Source organism: Merops nubicus, unplaced genomic scaffold (genome assembly GCF_000691845.1).
Source record: "Merops nubicus isolate BGI_N331 unplaced genomic scaffold, ASM69184v1 scaffold15563, whole genome shotgun sequence".
Classification (NCBI taxonomy): Eukaryota; Metazoa; Chordata; class Aves; order Coraciiformes; family Meropidae; genus Merops; species Merops nubicus.
Window position 1 is genome coordinate 8,654 of NW_008597024.1, and position 24,128 is coordinate 32,781.

The 24,128-nt window shown below is 38.6% G+C and overlaps 1 protein-coding gene across 1 annotated transcript in view; it reads left to right on the forward strand.

Moving 5' to 3' along the window:
- Nucleotides 1-15,665: 15,665 nt before the first annotated feature.
- The window catches only part of PVRL3 (poliovirus receptor-related 3), a gene marked incomplete at its 5' end in the record, with an annotated part of 18,331 nt that continues 9,868 nt past the window's right edge, over nucleotides 15,666-24,128 (forward strand). The window contains 2 exons of the mRNA XM_008936574.1: nucleotides 15,666-16,004; nucleotides 23,928-24,128. The exon at nucleotides 23,928-24,128 is cut by the window's right edge and continues 114 nt beyond it. Coding sequence (XP_008934822.1) covers nucleotides 15,666-16,004; nucleotides 23,928-24,128 — 540 coding nt within the window. The remainder of the gene's footprint in view (nucleotides 16,005-23,927) is intronic.

A 24,128-nucleotide genomic window follows, 5' to 3' on the forward strand; every position in this document is an offset into this window, starting at 1 on the left:
AAAAAAATTGGAAGTGGTTGGAATTCTTTTTCTATTAAAATTGAAATGTCCAAATTAAGATGGAAACCAGTTTTGCCTATAAAGCAATTTGACTGCTTAAAGCCTACTTGAAAATTGGATCCTGTTGTTAACTTCGACAGTCAGTGATAACTTGCAGAAGATGTCTTAAAGAAAGCCTTGCCTGCGTTTCTTTCAGTACTTCAGTAAGCAGCCAGTGAGGCCAGTGCTGTACAGCACAGAGCTGAGTGGCAGTGCAACAGGTACTGAAATTGTAGTTTGCTGATGAATCGAGCAGCATACATGTGCTTGGGTATTGGTTACCTAGCTTTACTGTCTCCATGCAGTTCCTGGACAAAAAGGGTTAACTTCCTGGAATAGCTTACAGTGGAGGGTGGCCTTAAGAGCTAAAAAAAAAAGCCAGCAGCATCAGCAGTGCAGGGGCCAGCAGGCATCCGCATAACTTTGTAATGTAACTGGTAACACATCAGATCTTGTCACAGACAGCTGAGATTTTCAGGCATAGGTGTCATGATTTGCTACTCCTGAGAAAATATGTTCATTATTATTTCATTGTATGGGTGCAGTTGTTAAATATTGGCAGATCACCTTTTCAATTACTTATAAAGTTGGACTGTTAAGTTAATGTTTAGCTGCCTTTCTGAAAAGGCCTGAGCCCTCGCTGCTTTGTGTAGTGCAAAGTACAACCTCCCTTCAGCTCCCACCGCAGCTCTGCCTGGAGTAGGTGGTGTGTGGACAGATGAGACATAAAAAGCGGAGTGGTCTGCTTAAGGGAATGGAGCCTTTCTTAGGGACTGAAGGTCTTGTCCCTTCACTAGAAGGACATCACATGTGTCAGTGTTCCTGACCGGATGTTAATTGTTTAATTTCCATGTAAGAGGTACAACTCTAGGGGCAGGGAATGCAGAATGCTTACAACTGTTGCTTTGTGCTTAGCAGAATTTCATGTCCTTCCATAAAATTAATTTTAAAAAAAAAAAAATTCAAAACCCACTTGCCCATACCCCCAACCCCCAAATCCAGATACCTGGGTGTTTGTGTTAAGCCATTCAGAGTTTTTGCTTGTACGGATTTTTTTTTGTTAGCTTATCCTTGAGCTTTCTGTAAGGACTGTGTACACTCACACAAACACGTGCAGTGGGCAGTCTGAGTATACAGTGTTCCTTTCTCCCTTCAGGTCAGCATCATGTACATTTCTGTTTTACATTAGTTTTTGGCTTCAGTTGTCTTATTGAAAATTAATATCCTTCTTAAAAGGTATTAATACAATAGTATTTTTTCCCTTTCTAATTCTATCTGGGAAAGCTAAAGCCTGGATCAAATTATATCTCGTCAGGGACATCAAGGGTAAGAAGAAAAACTTCTACAGGTATGTCAGTGATAAAAGGAAGGATAGGGAAGATGTGGGCCCTCTCCAGAAGGAAACGGGAGACATGGTCATGAGGGATATGGACAAGGCCAGGGTATTCAGTGACTTGTTTGCCTTAGTCCTCAACAGCAAGGGCTCTAGCCACATCACCCAGGTTGCAAAAACCAAAGGCCTCCACTAGGAGGAAGATGATCTGCTCACTGTGAGTGAAGGTTGGGTTTGAGGCCATCTAAAGGACCTGAAGGTGTCAAAAGTCCATGGGACCCATCAAGATCTGCCTGCAGGTCCAGAGGGAACTGGAAGATGAAGTTGCTAAGCCACTTTGTGTCATGTTTGATAAATCATGGCAGTCTGGTGAAGCTCCCACTGGCTGGAAAAGGGGGAAACATAATCTTCATTTTTCAAAAGAGGAAAAGAGCAAGACCTGGACAACTAAAGGCCAGTCACACTCACCTCTGTTCCTGGCAAGACCATAGAGCAGATGCTTCTGAAGTTTCTGCTAAGGCACATGGAAAATTGTGGTTGGTGGCAACCAACATGGCTTCATGAAGAGCAAGTCATGTCTGAGGAATTTAGGGGCCTTTTATGATGGAGTTTCAGCATTGGTGGATAAGGGAAGAACAACTGATGCCATCTACCTGGACTTGTGCAAAGCATTTGACACTGTCCCAGGCAACATCCTGGTGTATAAGTTGGAAAGATGTGTATTTGATGGATGGACAGGATAAGACTGCACTCAAAGAGTTTTCAGTCAACAGCTCAATGTCCAAGCAAACACCGGGAATGACTGGTGTTTCTCAGGGTTCCTGTTGGGATGGGTGCTGCTTGAGATCTTTGTCAGTACCATAGGCAATGGGATTGAGGGCACCCTCAGCAAGTTTGTGGACAACACCAAGCTGTGGTGCTGTTGACATGCTGCAGGGAAGGGATGCCAGCCAGAGGGACCTGGACAGGCTTGAGAGGTCTTAGACTCTCTAGTTTTTAACTTTGATTAGATATAAGGAAGAAGTTATTCGGTATGAGGGGGGTGAGACACTGGAACAGGTTGCCCAGGGGAGCTGTGAATGCTCCATCACAGGAAGTGTTCAAGACCATGTTGGATGGGGCCTTGCACAACCTTGGTCTTGCAGGTCTAGCTGAGTTGACTGTCATTCCAACAAGTGTGCTAGGTAGTCTTCCAGTTAATATGTAGATTGAGTGACCACTGCAGCATTCCTGTGCTGGCTAATGCAAATACTGGGACATGCCTGAAGTGCCAGGTAATTCACAGTCACTAAGACTATCAGTGTAGTGGCACCTTGTCTTTCTTTGGAAAAGGTGTCAACCAAAAGACATTGTGACATAGCTGTGGTGTTTTGGTGGTTGGTTTGTTTGTTTGTTTGTTTTTTTCCTTCTCTATTTCAGAAAGCTTATTAACCTGTTGGCCACTAGTTGGTATTTGTACTGCCAGGGAATACCTAAAATTGTAATCTTAGCACTTGTAATTATCAGGCAGAGGATGTTAATATTGCTTAGTTTTCATCATATGTTTGCACTAGTTCTGTGCATCTTGATAGTCTCCTGTTTTCTGTGAAGGACCTAATATTGTTGGAAGGAAGGGTGATAGTTGTCAGATGCCTGTGAGGTTTGGAGGCAGCCCATCAGGCTGGCCTGATTTAATGTCTTAAGGCCATTCTCTTTACAGGGCCATTGGATCCAAGATACTATGCAGAGGTTAAGTCTGGTCTTTTAACTGCCATACTTCGCATATAATTTGTATGGTTACTAATGATTCTGCCATGGGTAACCCTGAGAGTTAAGAATGACTGAAAAACTCTGAAGGTGAAGTTGAAAGATATGAGTGCAGAGCCCTCAACCTGGGTGCTGATCCCAGTGCAGGAGGAAGACTTGGGTAGGAGTAAATGTATCTAGGCGCTGTTGAAAGTAGGACTTTGACTGCTCTGACCACCAAGCTATCATTGAGGAACAAGAACTGCTGAGCCATAGTCAGGGTTTAGCTGACAAAGGAAGGTGGGAGTTGCTTTTTCAATGGTTGTAAGTTGTGTGGGGATCTTCAAATATATTTGGATGTTGTCCAGATTTTTCTTTTCTGGAGAGAAGACAGGAGGAGCTCTGTGTCTGAGGGTTTTCACTGGGAATGTCTGCCCTATGGCTTCCCAGTCACTTGAGTCTGCTAGGAGAATCTGTGGGAAGTAGAATTACCCACAGTAGAGAATAATATAGTGTGAGTGTACTCAAGCCATTGGACATATTCAACACCATGGGCTGGAAAGGATGCTCCTATGGCATATTTTGTGCAGTGGCTGATGTAATGTTCCATCACCTTTGAAAAGCCATAGTGACTAGAGGGAGCTTCTGATGAGCTGAACAAGGCAGACATAATACCCATCTTCAAGAAAGGAAGATCCAGGAATCATAAGTTGCAAAAGACCTGTAAGATTGTCAAACTACAGCTTGGTCAGACTTGCCTCATTCCCTGAAAAGGTTATGGAGAAAATTTCTTTCTAAGCCTTCTCCAGGGACACTATAGGCAAAAAGGTTGTTGGGAAAGGTTTGAAGGGTGGAGTTCAGTTGTACAGAGTCCAACTGATGCCCAACAGTTAATTGATACTGGGGTAAATAACCGTTTCATGTGTTTCAAGGCTGGATATAGTGTGCTCAGAGTTTGTGGAGGAGCCCCAAGTGGGGTGCAATTGATACACTAGGAAGCAAGAATGCTATTTTTAGGGTTCTCAACATGATGGAGAAACCTACTGGCTGGAACTGCGTGGTGCTCAGTAATGGCACGTGTGAAGTACCACATCTGGACTGGAATAACCCCACGTGACAGCACAAACCCTGGTCCAGTGGGCTGGAAGGCAGCTTGACAGGCACAGGTAGGGGGTCCTTGTGAACAGCAAAGTGAGTGTGTGTCAGCAGTTCGTGGTTGCAGCAGAGAGAGAATACCTCATCGTGGGCTATGTTTGGCATGACAGCAGGTTGAGGAAAGGGATCCTTCACTTCTTGCATATTGAAGCACTGTGTCCAGTCCGGGGCTGTCCAGTACCAGAGAGACACTGAGGTACAGTAGTGAGCCCGGTGGTGGGCCACCATGTCAGCTGGGAAAAAATATTTCTTGGTGAGCGAGATCAGAGACTGGATCCGGGTGCCTGAAGTGGAGGAGGAATCTCATTCTATGGCAACATTGAAAACCTGACTGGGTGAATTTCCTAGCAGTGTAGTACAACTGAACCTACTTTGAGCAGGATTAGGTGGCTTCTAGAGGTCACTTGCCTCTTACCTACATGAGATCCTTATTCTCTTAAGTCAACACTAAACCTTTTTTTCCTTTGCCAGTGAGATGCGTTATGGAGAAACTTGTACCTACCAGTTCACTTGTATGTGTGATAACTTGTAGGTGTCTTGTTTGGAAAGGATGTGCATAGGTTTTTTACCTGTGTCAGAGATGTGTTGAACGCTTTGGAGACATCACAGGCTTTTTGTGAATGCTTTTGCTCTGCAGCTTGGTACTGATAAATAGTGATTCCTAGGACCTGAGTATTCTGAAAGCCTAGGTCTGATAGGTGAAGTCAGAATGATTAAGTGAAGAGTGTCTTGCAGCTAATAACTGATGCTCTGGGATAGATGTGAGTTTTAGGTCATCTAGCAGTTATTTTGCGAATCTTTGCAGATACCCATATGATTGGTACAGCAGTGAATGTATCTAGCACTGTGTAGCAGAATAGTGGCATTCCTCTTTATAATGAAAGACAGCAAACAGCAATGACAAAACTGATACTGATCACTTATTTGGATTCTGATTCCAGATGAATTCTATTTGTTGGTTTCTGTAATGGGAAGCCTATGGTAGTGCTGAAACAACCATATAAGTTGGAAGATAAGTTGCTTGTTTGACTTAGTGTGACTCCTGGAACACCAACCCATGTTTTTGCAAGTCTGTGGCTAGGTGGAAGAGGCTATTGCTGCTGCTCCCAAGTTTTTTAAATGCAGGAGTAATTAGCAATAGCTCTTCTGACTTCTGTGAGATATAGTGCATGTTTCCCCCACCCCCAGTTGTCTTTTAGCTCTCAAAAAAAAAAAAAAGCTGGTGGGTATTGTGGTAGCATTAAATAGCTTTTCCAAATAGAGAGTGGAGAGACTTGAAGTCTGGATGGAAGTGTGTGGGGATACTTATCTGACCAAACCTTCATTTAGCAGTCACCGTGGTCTTGCTAGGACCTTTCTTGAGAGAATTCATATGGTGGAAGCTGTGGCTCTAGAGAAGGAGTTAGCTCTTGTCTATTGCATTTCCTGGAGTATGAGATGCCATTGTTAAACACAACTACTGGGTGTTGATAGCAAGCTGGAATAAAGAAGAATTACACAATTATGAAGGACCTTATCAAACTGAGTGACTGAACAGTGAAACAAACTGAAGTGTAGATAAATGTTCAATGATGTCCATGAAGCCTCCTTTGTGGTGGAAACAAGTAAATGTCATGTGTTATTGCCTCTTCGTTGACTATTAGTATATTTAGAAACAAGGCCTTGGGTATGTAATGGTCAGTTCTATGAACTGATGATTTTCTGTTACCTTTAAAAATGTATGGAGGGCAAATCAAGTGTTGGAGTTGAAAACAACAAAAAAACCCCACCCAAACAACAATCAAAAAACCCCACACACTACAAACCAGAACACACAGAGTATGAGCTAAGTCATGTACTATTTTGAAGCATGTCCTCTATCAAAATAATACTTTGGCATCTGCTTTGAACTTAGTGTAGTAATGCTAGTTTTGGAACTTATAGACTTAGCTCTGAAGAGCTTAGTAGAATTGAAACCTTTTAAGAATGATGTCCAGAAAGCAGTGATTTTTTTGCATTATAAACCTAGTAGTCTCTTTATATCATGAAAAGCAGTTGGTAATAGGTGTTGGGGCTGACTTAAAGGCAAATGAAGCTCTGTGTACTTGATTTGTGAAGGCAAACAAGTTGAAGCAGTAGCTGAAATCTAAATTAGGTGTTACTAATTAGGTGTTACTTTTCTCTCCTGAGTGGGATTTTGGTCATCACCTTGAATTCACAGCCCTCCAAATAAGTGAAAAAGTGAAACTTTTAAAAAATTTGAAGCAAGCAACTTTGTCTCAATATCAGATTGTAAAATATTAATGAACTTATAATTAGTTACTTTTCAGGCTGTTATTTCTTTAAGTCTTATTTGTGATAGAGAAAACTAGCCTCTAGGGAGTGATTTGAATGTCCCAGTGACTCAGTTGAAGACAAACTGATGCTAACAGATACTTCATGTGGATTCATATATACAGCTTTAAAGTTAAAAGCTTTTGAAAAAATACATGACAAAAGCTGAATATTTTTGTGGATCAGAATACAAGACACAATAGAAAAGACTGATTATCTGCTGTGAGCTGGCTGTCCATGTGAAGAGGAAAGCTTTTACTGAAGAGACTAACTGGAAAGTATACAAGTAGAACTGGTGAAAAACTTGGATCGAATTTAATAGGTTGAGTACAGCATTCAAGTTAAACCTCAAATGCAGAAGACCTGATGATGATAACAGCAGTTGAAAATGCTGTCTTAATAAGTAAATAAGTGCTAGCTCAAAGTGCTGGTGCTCTTGAACACAGAACTTTTGGGGCTTTTTAAGTGCTACTGAGCTTTAAAAATTAATTTGCCATCCTAGATGTCTTCTGAGTTCATTTCTTTGTTTTTGGGGATTCCTTCATGTATCACTTACTTCTTTTGCAAATCAAGGAACTAACGGGTAGTCTCGAAACACATGTGGAAAAAATGTGCATCAGCAGGTTGCTGGTAATAGGACTGGAAATGAGACTTCTAAAAGCAGCATAGCCTGCAACCTCAGAGTAGTGGGGTCCACGTGAACTAAATGATCATGAGAGAGCAAATGGTCAAAGTGTATTGAATGGATTGTTGCAAATAAGCTCCTGAAAGGAGAGCTTGTAATTGAGTCCATCAGCATGTGTGTTATGTCATGGCTAACAAGAATTTGAAGGAAGACCAGATTATTACTTGAATAAAAATGTCTGTTAATAATCTTACAGTAATTAGGCTGGCAGAATCTTTGAATAACAGATCATCTCTCTAACCCGGTGCAGGATCACATTGGATTAGTTTGGGGTGTTTATCTAATGTAGTTATTTGGCAGCCCCACCAAGATACAGAAGTGCAGTGCTTCTTTTGACCTTCCACTACATCTGTTGGACATCTTGGTTATGTTTAAACTGGATGCCACATAGGAGGATCTTAACACTTTCTTTCAGGTCAGTTTGTCAGAACACTTATCTCCTGTGTTTCAAAAGACTTTGAAGATAATATGGAACACTTTAACAAACTTTTCAATCAAAGGTGAAAAACTGCTCTTTTAAACCTCATGTTTTTCTTTGTGTATTTCTGCCTGTTGCTCTGATACTCTGGCATTTAAGTTTATTTAAATGGTAACGTGAAGCATTTTGTGGTATTTAGGAAGAGAAAGTGGTATGTATCTCTGTAGCTAACTTTTGATCTACTTATTTACTGATTTACTTGTTTAGTTTATTGAGGGAGTGGAACCTAAGATGAGATGTTCTCCTTGAGTCCTGCTTTGAGTCTGACCTATTTGATGGAAAAAGAGTCCCTTGTCTTGTTTCCTTTAAAAGGGAGTGGGGCTGGGAGGTTTGTCTGGTTGGAGAGAGATTGCAATGTTCATTGCAGAAGAACTTAGAGCTACCTCACAGCTTGTCTGACTTCCTAGATCAATGTAGCTGGTAAACATCTGAATGCTCACCATCAGGATAAACATGAATGTCCTAATTTGTTGTGTGTTAACATACATAGAAGATTAAAATTGAAGAGCATTGTAAAATGGACACTGTTGTTAGTATGGTTTAAGTTGAAATTCCAGATGAGGTTTTAAAGTTCATGGGACTTTATAAACATTCCTGGTGAGCAGTCAAATTTAAAGCTCTAACCATGTAAAACTGGCTTTCTTTGAGTGTCCCTCACAACTCAATTTGAACCATGAGCCTAACCTTTTTAAAACTTTCCTCTAGTGTCTTAGATTGTATTTAGTTTCCTAATGCTTGATACTAAAGGTCTGTGCATCATGGTAGGAAGCATAATATGCAGGGACACATCTCAGCCCTATGTGATGGTAGTGAAACTAGAACGGAAGCACCAGTTAATGTGAAGAAAATGGCTTTGTGAAATAAGAATAGTGGGTCACAACCATGCCTGACTTCAAGTGCAGAGATGCAGAGCTTTTATGAAGCTCTAACTCATGACTACGTGAATTAGGCTGAAGCTATGTTATTATTGTGCTCTGAGTTTAACTACTTTTGTTCTTTGACTTCGTGTTGTGCTGGAGTAAAATACCTCTTTCTAATGTTTCCTTGCTTTCTGTGATGAAAATTACCATCTTGCTGGTAATAAGTGTTTGTTGTGGTGCCGCAGAGGCTGGCATACTTCATCATCTTGACCCATTTGTATTAGGATGAGAGTATTGCATTATGTGGCCTTTTAACAGGTGGTATGAATCTTTTCTCTGTGGGCTCTGGCTACTATCTTGTGAATGGTAGCTGTAGACTCCCCCACCAGTATCAGTATTCCTTGTTATAGATACATCTAGATGTGTAGATTCAGCAGCTAGGGGAAAATAATTGGCTGTCCCTTCCATCAGCTGTAGAGAATGAATGAGTTAAGTAACTCAAGCCTCATGTTACAATGGTGTGATATCTTGTCAGCCCTACCCTGAGGAGCAGCAGGTGGAGGTTCATAGGGCTTAAAAATCCTATAGAACATAGCATGATATCACTTAACTAAGTATTCTTCTGTCTTGGAATTTGTTCTAAGTAAAACCCCTGCTTCTGCAACAGTTAAGGTTTTTGAGACAGCACTGAAATTAAGAGACTACCCTTTCTGTGCATTCTCAAACACAACCAGTTCTTGTGGCCAGTGCAGTGTCTTCACATTCTAGATTCCTTGAAAAATTTTACCTTTGTGCAACTTTATTAATACAATTTTTAAGTAGAAATTATGTTCCCCTTACTATAGTTGTTTAGGTCTATTTGTAGGTATAAAAAGTTAACATTCAGAAATCAAAGGATTCATCTTCAAGTGAAGAATCTGTGAGACAGTAGTTATGAATCAGTGTAATGCGAGAGATCGAGGAATAAGTCACTATTTAAACAATTGTTTTCATAATGTCCCTAGTTCCATTTTAGTATCAGGTAGAGTTGACCTCTGGATTCAAGAGACTGAGTATTACTAAAGTCAAGAAGCGTGCTGAGATAGCTGGCAAACGCATAGAAAGGCTAAGAGGATTTCAGTAGTCTTGGCTTCAGACTACTCAATTGCCATGCCTCGTTTCACAATTTTTTTTTTTTCCCCCTTCTAGGCTTTTGTGTGCCTGTTACACTGTTGCGTTATCACCAACCCAGATATTAAGAATTGCTCTTCTATGACTGAAGTATTATACATCTGGTTTGCTTTTTTTTAAAGGAAGAGTGCTGTACAAAAAGGGAAAGTTGAGCCGAATCTAGTAAATGTAATACAGAGGCCAACCTCATGCTGTTTTTGCTCCTAACCTACTTCCCCCAAAAATCTTCACCGACAAACTAGCATTCCACTTAGTGAGGACTGTGATAAAGCAGGTACTTAGGCGAGATTGACACTACATTATAATGCTGTCTCTTTGTTATAGGTGCAGGTTTTTTTCCTTAGTACTTGCTTAGCAATTCTAATTGGAAGCTAGTGTTAAAGCATTTTGTACCACTTAATCTTGAATCTATCCTTCCTTGGTTCTGATCTTTTTTTGACACTGTAATTTGGTCATGCTCTGGAACTCAAAAGACACACACCGACTTCTTCCTAGTAATTTAAGTGTATATTTTTATAGAGTCTCAAGTTGATTTTTCCAGGCTTTTTTTTTTTGTAGTGTCCTCAAGTGATTTGATTCTCTAGGTAAACAAATCTGAAAATGCCACTGGCATGTGCAGCTGTGTTCTCCTTGCCTGTGGTGAGTTGCCACTTGTAATTGACTGAGCAGGGAGTGAGCTAATTCAGAAGGCTAAATCAGTAATAAAACAAGTGAGTTTTTGTAGGTTGGGCTCCTAGGTATATGATGAATCTGATGCAGGAGGAGGAGGGCTGGGAGAAGGAGTCTAAGCTTTCTGATGTTAGCTAAAATTAAACTGACCTAACAATAATGCTTAGCCTGACCTTAAAAGTGTTTCATGGGAAGTTCTGCTGACATAGCAACTTACTGTCACTACAATGAGATGCTCTTGTTGTTCTTCTCTGCTCTTGATTGGAGCTATCTTAATTCCCTGTGTTAGTGTGTGCCAAGGCCAGATATATCCATGATCTGAATAACTTGCTGATGTAGGGCAAAAGTGTTCCTACTTTTCTGCAGTTTGGCTGTATGGTCTTGTGGAAAGAGTTGACCGTGCAAAGTAAGTGGCTAGGAAGTGTCAGGGTGGTCCCTTTGTCTTACCCATGTGCTGTTAAGCTGGGCATGGTTCTATAGCATATAGCAAAATCAGTGGGTTTTGTCATTAGTCTTATGCATGACCGTTCCACATAGAAAATCTCTAAATCTGTTGCTTATTACAACAAACCACAACTCTGGAAATATGGGAGAGTACTCTCATATTGTAGCATGAATACTTAGTTGTATTAAGAATTATTATTTTCAAGACCCTGTATTTCCTCAGTGTCTGTTTTCAGTTAGTGAGAGAAGATTAAGAAATATTAGTGAATAGCTTCTGTTATCATGGTCGATATTAGACAACTCTTAATTCTGTCATTTATAATCTGGAAGTGTGGGGTTTTTGGTTTTGCTTACTTGTCAAACTGCTTTTTGACAAGGTAAGTGAGAATGGTGAGTGCCCTGCTGTTTGGAATAAGGTTCTTGCAGTGGTCTCAAAATGGAGAGCTAGAGGATGCAATGTAAACTTGGAAAAAAATTTTGTTTGGAAAAAAAATACAAAATCTAGTATTTATCTGAAATTGAACAATAGTTTGTATGGTTTACTGAGCTACATTTGCAGTACTGGGTCTTGAAATATGGTCTGTGTAGTTCTCTGAAGAATGGATAGAAAAATGAAGAGATGCTACAGCTCATTTCAATGAGGGAGTCGGGGAGTGTCGGAACTCAAAAGGACAAAACTATATTCTTCTGGAAGGTGTTTTACCAAAAATATTAGCAGGAAGGTTATGCTTTTCCTCCCTGCTCTCTCAAATGAGATAACCCATTGTTCAGCTTTGAAATACTTGTATTCTAAGGTTCAAGGTTTAGGTAGGGTACTCTCATGGTATTAATGAGTAGATTTAGAGCCATGAACAGTAACTGGTTTTGTTGGTTTTTTTGTTTTTTTTTTTTTTTTTCAAGTCCTCGTTTTTAAAATTAGAGAACTGTTGCAGGCAGAGAAGCTGTGATGTGGACTGCCAGTGGCTGCATGCAGTTAACTGTTATCTCCGAAATAGGTTGATTGTCTTGTTAGCATGTTTGCAAGTAGTTTGGAAAATAGGTGTGTCAAGTAGATCAACTAGAATGAGTATCCACCTGCTTAACTTCTGCTAGCTTTAGATACAAAGTAGTTTTGTGATGGACTTGGATGTGAAGTATTACCAGCGTGGATTGGGTCACAGTGTGATCAAAAAAATCAGTTAGGGCATAGGGACTTGGCTAGAACTGAAACATCTAAAGGTACTGGAGATAACAATAATACTGGGCTGAATATGGAACAGTCTTGCTGAACAAAACAAGGTAAATCCTCTGTGCAATGTAAGCAGTCGTATGAACTGTTTCATTAAAGGGCAAAAGTGTGGCTGATTGGTACAGAGAAGAATTTCTGAAATATTTGTACAGGCTGAATGATAGTTAGGTTCAAAGCTTTGGAATGAGTGGGATTTGTTGCCATAGCACAACATAATACTCAAGTGGTTATTGTAACCCACCAGTGATGTCATATGACAGTGTCTGAAATTAAGCAGGTTATCCAAGAACCTCGTTCCGTGTTTCAAAGACATGCTGGCACATAGGACCTGTCAGAGCACACAGGATTGAGGAAAGACATAAGCGGTTTCTTATGTCTTATGAGTGAGCAAAAAGAAAAGGGGGGAAAAAGAAGCACAAGACCTTTGTCAAATCTAAAGAAAAACACAAGAAAACTTCATGATTCTGTTTTTGCATTGAAGGGTTACAGAATAAGATCTTGACTGGTAAGTGAATACAAATTGTTTCCTCAAGGGATATTGAGAATGACAATAAGCAAGGACATCAACATTGTGAAAATCTAAGCAAAGGACGTGGGATATCAGTATTAAATTTCAAAAGGAGAAGGGCTGGGGTTTATTAAAACAGTAAGAGTGTCTTAATGCATCAGTACCTTGGATCAGTTAAGGATATGAATCAAGTCACCTTTTAGTGTCTTGTTCTTCAGAATCTTGGGCATTGTAAGCCTCTAAAGCTTTTGGAGGAGACATGTAGCAGTTAGTCATTACTTGGGTGCAATCTCTGAGCAAAATACTGACTCTTGAATGGAAGTCTCTGTGTCAAGTGGAATACATGTTGTGGTCCCAAGTCTCAGAGAGCCCTGAATAGTAATTAACTTGCTAGTTTGAGCTGTGAGCTTGATTGGTCAGTAACCAAAATAAGTTAGTTAAATAACTGGCTGAAGATTAAAAACAGAGATGTTATTGCAAATTAAAGATGTGGTTATTTTCACATGAGCTTTAAATTATTTTTAAACTTTAAACACTTTGTAGCAGATATGCTATCATATAAACTATCTGTAAGATCAAGTTAAATGATGAGCCTGTATTGTTTTTTGTGTGTGTGTGTATTTGGAGTCTGAACATGTGTCAGAAGATTAGATAAATGCATAAAATATGATGTGCTGATCTAGTGACTCTACTTCCTTTCTTGGTAAAGGTAAATGAACAATGAGATGTTACTGTTCTATAGATGCATTTAAGTACATAAAAATGGCAGGCCTGCTCAGTGGAGTCTGTAAATCTTGAAAGCAGCAAAAATAAGAAGTGTCTTCTGAAAATATTACTGCAATTAATGTGAGAACAATTGGTACAAATTGTGCCACTCATGGCACAGATGAGTAGTTAGAAGTATTCCTTGGTGGGAAAAAAGTTTTATTTTCACATCTTGAAAAAAAGGATAAGTGTTAGTAGAATATAGGCTTTTTAAAATTATTCTAGTTATCTTTATGTAACTTAAGCCTCCAATTACTGGAAGTAGATGTAACATTAAAACAAAACAAGAAACAACAAAAAAAATGCCTCACAACACATCAAACACAAAACAGCTTGTATATTCCACTAATTAGAATTACTTTCTCATTCAGTTTGTTAGCTTCCTAGAAGTCTGAGCAGCTTCACTGTGAGTTTGTTTGTAGGGCCTTTCTGTACTAAGTTTGTTGGGAGTTACAGCTGATAATTGTGTTAAGGTTCAGTACAGGTTAATTCAGTAGATATTGCACATTTCTGATTTCAGAACAAAAGTGTGTTGTTCCTTACTTAAATGACATTACAGAATATGTATATCTTATACATCCTGAAATACACTGCAGAAATCTAACTTGTGAGCCTGATTTACATATTGAGCAGAAAGCAATAGTTAAATGCTTTTTAAGGAGCACTCCTCACGCTTAAATGTAGCAATGGCAGGTGGAGACAAACTTTGGGCAGAATTGTGTATTTCAGTTGTTGGAAAGAGGGCAACTGTTTGATGTCTGTCTCAACAATAGGTATTAGTTCAAGAGGCATGAGGAGCATTCAAATTACTTGTAGATTAGCCATGACAGATAGTCTCTATGTGAAACTTAATCAATTTTTTTGGGTTTCTGGCTACTTATTTTCATTTCACCAGCCTCTTTTTTGAGCAACTTAATGTTTTCAGACCATTTGCATTAGTCAGTAATTTTATACTAAGAAATCTGTAGCTGAATCTTTAAATCATTTGTTTAGGTGACTTCATTGACTTAGTTACTGTTTGAACAGGGAAAAATAATTGATGGTAAATGGGAAGTTATTAACAGTGGATCCATACGTGAAGGCTTATGGAGAATTTTTTCCTGAATACATGGTTTCTCTTATGTGGGAACTTGTTGACTGAAAAGGCAGCTTATGTCTCAAATTCAGTGACTTCTCCATGATTAGGAAAACGGTACTACTAAAATTTAGACTTGAATCTTGTTCCATATATGAACTTTCTCAATAACGGCTTGAGTACCAACTTAATAGCTTAAGTGAAAATCAGAGCAGTTGAAATGGTTCTGTTAAAACTTAAGCACAGTAAAAAAGAAATATGGTGTGGACTAAGACATTGAGGTGTGTCTTTTTTTGTCATGTTAGTTTACTCCAAGAGAATGAATGATGGAAGTTGCTAGAACATGTTTGGCAAAAAGAAAAAAAAATATATATGTTTGGTTTAGTTATCCTGGTGGCTTTCATTGAAAGGATGTAGTATAAAATGTTGAGCTTAGAATGCAGTTGCTACCGTGGAAGGTATTTTAGCTGTTAAATAGAAAAATACATTGAATTTTAAGCAAACTTGACTATACCTGCTCTTGCATATTTGCTGTGTTAGTGCAGAGAAGTGAATATGCTGCATTATAGTGTAGGAGAAAAAATGTCTATGATGGTCCATACCTTTATTGGAAACTAGGATACCCAAGTTAAAATTAAATTCTTAGATTGACTATCACTGTTAAGATGGAGTAATTTGTGGGTTGTTATTTTTTAATTGTTGCTTTGCTTTTTAAGTAGTTCCTGATATGGTAAGTGGTAAGAGTTTCACTTCCTCATTCCTCCCTAAATTATCTTTTGTTAGGAGTCCCATATTTTGAAAGTAGAAGTGCAGTTCATTTAAATTTTTACCTGATGCTTTGGAGCAGTAATTGGACTGCTAAAGTACCATGTCTGATTGCTGTTTGTTCAGTAAATTTGAATACCTGCAATACTTACACATAGTTAAACTCCTAGAAGATGGATACACCATTTACACAATTACCACGTCACGTTTGTAGAAGGTTGTGTATTAGTGCTGGAATTATGTGATGAATGGTTGAGCTACATATTTTTGTTACTGCTTAAAGCATGCTTTCCTAATATTTACACACTGCTGTGAATCAGCTAGAATATGGTAAATCACAAGAAAGTAGGAGTTACCTTTGAAAAAGGCAAGATAATGACTGAAAAGCTATTAATATGAAGACTTAGAGGCGTAACCTTCCTGTGTACCAATTAACAATTAATTTGTTTTTAGGTGCCTTAGCTGGACCAGTTGTTCATCTGCAAGTGACAGCAGTTTGGGGGAAGAAGGTTGAACTGAAATGCATAATTGATGTGAATGAAACAATAATACAAGTTTCATGGGAGAAGACACATGGTAAAAGTTCACAAACTATTGCAGTACATCACCCTGAATATGGAATATCTATTCAAGAAGACTACCAAGGAAGACTGTCATTTAAGAATTACTCACTCAGTGATGCAACAATCATCTTAAAAAATGTAAGCTTTTCTGATGCAGGAGAATATATTTGCAAAGCAGTTACATTCCCACTTGGAAATACACAGTCATCAACAACTGTAACAGTACTAGGTAAGTCAACTTCCTTATGGGAAGAGATTAAATTAATGGCACAAGCTTGTTAGTGAAATTCTTTAAATGTACTAATATGTTGTATTTTACCTTTTAACCCAATGAAAATACAGAACAGTCTTTCATAACGTGGGCTTTTGTATTCTTACTAAAATAATTGATGAGACTTTTGGGTCTTGCTTCTTCAGAACTTTCTCTTTGGTTGTCCAGATCTTCAAAAATAAGCAAGCAGGCCCTATGTAAGCATTGTGCTAATTTAAGCGTTTGGACAGTTGTTTAGAATTTAGACCTGGCAATGCTGATACTAAGGACCTCTGTGTATGTGTGTGTGTGGAGATGCTGCTAAACACGGCCTGAGCTATCACCTTGGCTAAGTTCCCTCATAAATGTGTTGCTAATATCATACGTTAATCTAGCTGCTTGAGGCTGGTGATCTGTGCACTTAGAACAGTAGAAATGTCAAGCAAAACTGCCTGGACAGGTACTGGGACTTCAGGGAAGGAAGAGGCAGTTCAAGCCCTTGACTGGTTATGGATAGTCATAATGTGAAACTTAAACTCAGATTTTCACATAAACTAATTTTTTGTCTTGTTGAGGGTTCAGTACTGCAGTCATAAAGGACTAGTACTAAAGCACAGGTAGTCTTCAGGTAGTAGTGCAATATGAAGTAAAATGGTTTACTCAATCCTGAAACTCAAAAGCCTATTGGCTTGCCTTCTTCCTTATAGTACTGTAGCTTCTTATAATAGCATAAGTTATTTCTGTATCCACTGCAAGTAATCAGGTGATGTTTTCTGCTGCTGAGGTGATCCTCAATGGCTACTTCTGTAAACAAATGTGATTGATATTTTTATGGTCTTGGCCTTCAATCTCTGCTTTCCACAGTAGTAGGCGACTATGAGGTTAATGAGATGGCTATACCACAGTATATGAACTGGTTTTCACCACAAGGTGGGGCAAAATAAACACATCAAAGCAAGTGGCTTAATCCAGTTTGAAACTAGTAACTTCACCACAGATGTGCTTTGATATACCGAGCATAGAGCCTTATGGTTCTCCTTTCCATCTGTCTTCTGTCTGTACAGGTGGTGATGTCTGTGCCTATTGTAGCAGGCTTTTGACATCAGGTTTCAGCCTTTGTGCTTTATCAACATACTGTCTCTTCTAGACAGTTCCTATTCCCAAGATTTAATTTTTTTTTTTTGGATCGCATTAATAGTTGTGTTCATTTTGCCCTTCAAATTTTAGGTTTATGGAGAACGTGGAGGAACTTGGAAAGAAAATTTATAGCCTCTGTGTGTTACTCTGCATTTGATAATGTAGGACTGCAACTTGCTTCATAGGATATATATTCTCAAAAATAGCATCTGGAATGTGTATTTGTCAAGCATACAGTGGTCCTGATTGTTTTGTTTTAGTAGTTGATATAGTTGGTTTCTGATAGGTGTAAGCCTCTCAGTGACTTGGTATCAACCTCTGGATTGCAAAACTCAACTACTACATGAAAGGATGCCTTTCCATCCCAGTTAGCAGCTGCTTGGTTTACCTGTACAGCTGTGTAGCTATCTGTTGTTCAGTGCCCTCAGCAGCACATTTTCTGTCCTGAAAACTTGTGCTACACCAACATCTAGTCTTCAGTGGTAACAGTACTGGGGAAGTATGGTTTTCAGAATATGCATGTAACTGAATAACTTTCGAGCTTTACTGGCCTGAGGTCAGCAGAATCTTAATGCATGGAGTAGCTCAAATCAAAATTTGAAACCTCATGTAATTTAATAAAATCACCTTTATTCTGAGTGTGTTCTGTAACTCTTCTAAGAAACTCTCCCTTAAGTGAGGAGAATTCATGTTCTAGGGCTGAAACTGTTTCCAGTCCAAGTGGCATTGCCTTTTTTCCTAGTCCCTGTCTGTTCTTATTTTATTATTTATTAATAATAATAATCGTTATTATTATTCTTATTCTGTTCTTTCCTATGTGTAGTGGACACTTAATCATGTGTTTCAATATAACCCAGTCCTCAAAGTCTCCAGTAACTCTTACTTTAGCATTAGCATTTGTATATTTTTATAATGCCTCCAAAGTATTTGAGTGGCTTTATAGGCAGGAAATAATGAATCTGCCTTGGAAAGTTAAAGCTATCTAGGTGCAAACAAACCAGGACAGAACAATACAGAGCACTCAAGGATATAAGTATTTATATAGATCTTTAATTTTTCAAGTTAAAAATTTTACTAAATTTCAAGGACCTGTCATATACCTCTAAAATGATGGGTTTTACAGTACATAAGATAATGCATTTAAAGTTTTAGAGTTAAAATACAGGGCTTCTTTTGAAAGAACTCTACTTAAGACAGTGACTTAAGATACTTAACTACTGGCCTCAAGTTGCACTAGAGGAGATTTGGGTTGGATATTATGAATAATTACTTAACTGAAAAGGTTGTCAGGTATTGGAACAGGCCGCACAGGGAAGTGGGTTTTTTTTCCCTGGTGGTATTCAAAAGACTTGTAGATGTGGCACGGTTTAGTGGTGGACTTGGCAGTACTGTGTTAGTGGTTGAACTCCATGATCCGAAAGGCCTTTTCCAACTCAAACAATTCTATGTTTTGATATAGTAGATGCTTGCATGCTGTGAGGCAGAGACACTGAAGACAAATGGAGGCAAAAAATAACTACAGGGTAAAATGTCCTGTATTTTGCCACAGTACACTTAAGACCACATTTAGAACATCTGTTTACACTACTTAAGCTTGACAGACTTAATGGGTTCTGTAACTTAGCTCACTTCCACTTAAGGAAGTATCTTGTGAAAGAAGAGGTTTAGTCAGTGAAAACATAAAAATGCTTTTTGGGTCAAACAGGTGTATTGGTCTTGTGTAAAGAAGGTTCTTCAAACTTACCATGATAAACTAGGGCAAAATAATTGGGAAGAATTTTGTGTCAAGTTGTTTGTTTCATAAGATGCTGACTAAATTGGCCAAGATGGTGTTGGAAGGCAGAAGAGATGGTGTGAGACAGGGTAGCTTGCAGAAATAATGTAATTTTTATGTTATAATGCTGTTTTTATGTGCAGAGCTTGAGCACTGCACATGACTGTTTTTAATACTTGGTTTGGTTTGACTCTACTGTCTTGCTAAGGTAGAATTCTCAGCATGAGTACTGATAGATTAGATCTTACTCCTCTGCAGGCTATCTCTTACCAATGCTAGAAGTGAAAAATGAGCTGTATGGTTGAGAATATGAAAGGTGGTGCATCTGTTACCATGAGTAGATCCTAGACACTAACATAGAAACTTACAATAAGGAATTAAAGGAAGATGCATGTCAGACAGTATGGAAATAGATCCTCTGAGTTCTGATTAAATAATGCTGTTTGAAAAGTACTAGCTGATGACATGTACATTTTCTTAAGTGTCATGCAATAATCTGGGGCAAGAAAAAGTATCAAGTAGATAACAAATTAGTGAACTGACTGGTCTTAAAAAAAAAAAAAAAAGCCAAACAGAAAGGGCACAACAATAAAACCCGAAGTCAATAATAAAGGATAAATTAGTAGGCAGGGTAAGTTACACAGGAATATAAAGCTGCTGGTTTTGAGGGGTGAGAAAATAAGCAGTAGTAGTAGTGTTTTGGAAATAGTGAAGTAAATGTCAGTTATGACAAAGAAGGGTCTGACAATTCCCAGTGTTGCCAAAGAATTAGTGACTTTAATGGTAAGTGGTAATCCTGTTGGTGGTGTCAAGATAACAATTTCACACAGATCTCTTGTGTACAGTAACAGAAGAAAATCAGTTTTAAAACTAAGAAGCAGTTGAAAAAGGCTTAGGAGGTGCTTACAACCAAGAAGAAACTGTGGCCTGGAAAGTTAATGCAATAGGATTTAAGGCTCGCTCTTTTCTGGATGCTTTATTAAGGTGGGTTTTTTTTTCTTCAGTAAAGAACTGTCAGGATTTGAGCAACGAGACATCTGTCAACACAAATGTAAGATGAAGGTAGATAAAGTCAGGTTAAATTAGGTAGTGGTCATGAATCATTAAAAGGGCTAACACAGATGTGCGAATTAGTTGAGACTTCCTAAACATCTGCATGTTTACCTTCCATAGTTCAGCCACCATTTCTCATAACTTGAATATTACTCATGCTATAATAGTGCTTTGGATTTGCATGACTATTCTGCTTGAGTTACTTGAATGAGATAATCCATATGCAGTAACATTTTTATATTTTCTGTCCAGTCGGTGTAGCTAGTGTGATTATTTCAAAGAGTTTTGGTGAAACTACCACTGCCATTGACCTCTTATACTGTGGAAGCAGGTCCCTTCTGCTTTTGAATCTTGTGGGATTGATGGCTTCCTTTCCCAAAATAAGCGTATTCCCCACCATCTTTTTTTTTTCATTTGACCTGCATAGAGCATAATGTTTCTACAGAGTGGACAAAGCAGCTTCTCTAATGATCTCCCAGTTGCTCCCAACCACCCCTGTGAGCAGTGAAATTCTGTAGGGCATGCTTCAGTGTGATTCACATGGCACACTGAATGGTCCTGGGGCAAAAGAGGACTGCTACAGAAGTGTGTGTATGGAAGTTACACTTCAAGGAAAAAATGTGAGCCCGAATCCTACAAGAAAGCTTCTGAAACCCACACTTCAGGTAGTCTTTTTTTAAGTTGAAAATGGTAAAACTGTTTCCCATTGTGAGACGTGAGATGCCAATGGACCCTTGTAATTAAGAATTAATTCACAATATATTTATCTTAATCCACGAGTGAATTAGGCTGTGGAACATGAAGCTGGGTTTCTGCTGGTTTTGCTTCACTTGCTGGAACAGAACAATCCTGAAGTTTAGATGATGGAAATAAGCATTGTAACAGTAGTTGCTTTCCACTTCACAGTATGTGGCTGTTATCTTTTAGTTGGTGTGTAGTCTTAATCTCAATTTATGGGAAGATGTGACAATAGAAGCCTAACTATTTGTGGAGTATAAAAAAACCTAAAGCAACAATTCACATTTGACTGGGAATCAGTATATTTTATTAAGTCAAGTAGCTTCAAATACCTCAGCTTTGTGTCTTTCAGACAAGTGTAAAACTAAGAATTATACAATAAACCGGAACTGGCCAGTCTCACAAATTTTACATGTCATTTGAGAAAGCAAAGTACACTTTTCCCCTAATCATTATAATCTTAGGAGAAATTAGGCTTTTTAAAGGCTTTTTTTCTGGATCCTGTTCTCTGGCTACTATGTCTTAGTACTTGAAGACTTTTTTTTCTAAAAGCATGGTAAATGAAGCCAGCACACTGAGCATCTACTTTGGATTTGGCGATCTCTGCTACCGTAATTAAGATTTCTTGCTGACGTGTATCATTTCACAAAGGAGTAGAGGAAAAATTCTGGAGCTGTGTACCGATTTTCCTCTGGAGAAGACTTAGGGGGCATCTAATTAATGTGTATAAATATATGAGGGCTGGGTGTCAGGAAGGAAGGGACAATCTCTTCTCACTTATGCCCTGCGATAGGACACAGGGTAACGGACACAAGCTGGAGCACCGGAAGTCCCACCTCAACATGAGGAAGAACTTCTTTCCTGTAAGGGTTCCAGAGCACTGGAACAGGCTCCCCAGGGAGGTTCTGGAGTCTCCTTCCTTGGAGACTTTTAAGACCCGTCTGAATGCGTTCCTGTATGACCTGCCCTAGACTAGATAGTCCTGCTCTGGCAGGGGGGTTGGACTCTGATCTCTGAAGGTCCCATCCAACCCCTACCATTCTGTGATTTTTTTCTTTTTCTTTTTCTTTTTTTTTCTTTAAATTCAAAGGAATAGAATACATGAAACTTTAGTTCTAGCTGAAATAATTTGAGACTGTAAATTCTGGCATGAAAAGCCAGACATAACTGTAACTGAAAAGCTAAATGTAAGAAAATAAATGTAAATTTTGGTGTTTAGTTCTGCATTTCAGTAATACCTACAGAAGCTGTTAAAGTTACTGCTAGTGATTCAGGGGGAGTGGTACAATAACTGTTATATTAAATCAGGGAAATTTGTGAGTCAAATTACAAAGCTATATAATGTTAATCCATACTAGTTATGAAGGCATTTTTGAGGTGATAGAATGCTTCCTATTTACATTAGTTTATATATCCAAGTTTATTGAAGAAAGCTTTAGTTGTTGCTAGCATTGGAAAACAGGGAATTGAATTTTGAAAGAAGCTCTGTTAGGGGTGCTCCAGATCTAGAAGAGTGTGTGTCGGACTTGGTAGAAAAACCCTCCTGTTTATTTACAGTAGGTTCACTAGCATAGGTCACAGAGGATAGGCATCCAGAAAAACTAAGTAGAAAATAATCCACTCTGTCTGCTCAAACAACCTTCAATTTAGTAATGAGGTGTATTCTTTAAGCACTGCTGAGCACAGAACAGCAAAGATTTTTTTCATGTATAATATCGCTTTAGCAGCAGCCTTTCCTTTTAGTGTAATTGAGGAAATAATAAACCACCTCCTTCGGCCATCATCAATGTTAGACTGAGGAGAAAACATTCAAAACCCAATTCTGGCACTGAATTCACTGAAGTTGAAGATCTTTTGTTACCCAGTTATCTCTTTAAAGTATAGGTAGCTGACGTATCTTGCCAGGTGTTGCCAGCTCTGCTCTGTTTCATTTTGGGAGATGTGCGCGTCAGCTTCAACTTCTTGGAAAGCAATTCTGTGAACTACTCATAGGCACAAAAGTTGCAGGAGTTGTCCCTGCTTTGTGTTTAGTGAGGGCTGGTCCACTGTGGTGGATTCTAAAGCGCTGTGGTGTGTAGTGATGACTTCACTTCAGAGGACTCCCATAACCTCATTAGATGAAAAGACAAGTGTTGTGTAATAGGCTGGTATGCTACTGGGAAATGTGCTTCTTCTAGTATTGGTGATAGAAGTGGGCCATCCTAAAAAGCAAAACCTTTTTAGGTATCTGAAACATCAGATAGTATTTTTGACTTGAGCTGCGAGATTTCTTACCTACAGATTTCTTAAATGAGAAGGATTTTTTTTAAAAAAAAACCTTGCCAGTCTGGACCTCAGCAGTAGACTGGTACATTAGGAACTCTACCTTTTAGACGGAGTTGTGCTTTTTAAGACTCTAAAATTTTGGAGCAAGGAATGTGTTTACAAGGAGGTCAGATCTTCCACTTGAAGATTTCTTGTATATCAGACATAGTATTTAATTAAACTTTTTTTACTTTTATAGAGATTCATTCACAAGAATATCTATAGCCAGAATTTTATTTATACATAGAACCAGTTTATTTGTATATCAGGAACATAAACGTTTTCTATAAATTATGTATACTATCTATATTTGTACTTATTGGATTGCATATATTTGTGTATATATATAATAAAACAGTTTTTTTACAGTTTAACTGTCAGTTCCAGCATGGAATCAATGTGTATTGTTGTACTGATCAACAAAAGCTTAAATTCATAATGTCATATGTTTAAATACTGAATTAAGTGGATTTGAAATGACACGAACTGACAGTACTTATTCATACTTGAAGTATAACACTAGAAAGTGCAGCTGTTTTAAAATATCACAGTATAGTTTTAACCCAATATCCCAAGTTGTCTATTGTTAGACACTGCAGCTGAGGTACTGTAGAAGGTGTTTTGAACTCAACCACATCAGAGTTGACTGTCAGTGGGTTAAATGTAGTGATTGAGCAACTTTAAACTTTAGTGAGTGGACAGAGGGAAATAGTATTGATAGATCAAAGCTTTGTAGAGCTATTGTCTCTAATATATAAGGTGATCTTATTTTTGGGATATCTGATTAGCATGGGTTAAGCAAATGCAAATGGCTGACATGCTGTGTAAAAGAGTTATACAACAACAGTTCCAAAGATATGAAATCTTTCTTGTTTAATTTCTTTTTTCCTCCCTAGTTGAACCTGTTGTGAGCTTAACAAAAGGACCAAACCCTCTAATAGATGGTGCAAATAGGACAGTAGCAGCCACTTGTACAGCAGCCACAGGAAAGCCTGCTGCGGAGATTGACTGGGAAGGAGGTCTTGGCGAGATGGAATCCAGCTCTACCTTGTTTCCCAATGGAACGGTGACAGTTGTAAGTCAGTATATGATTGTCC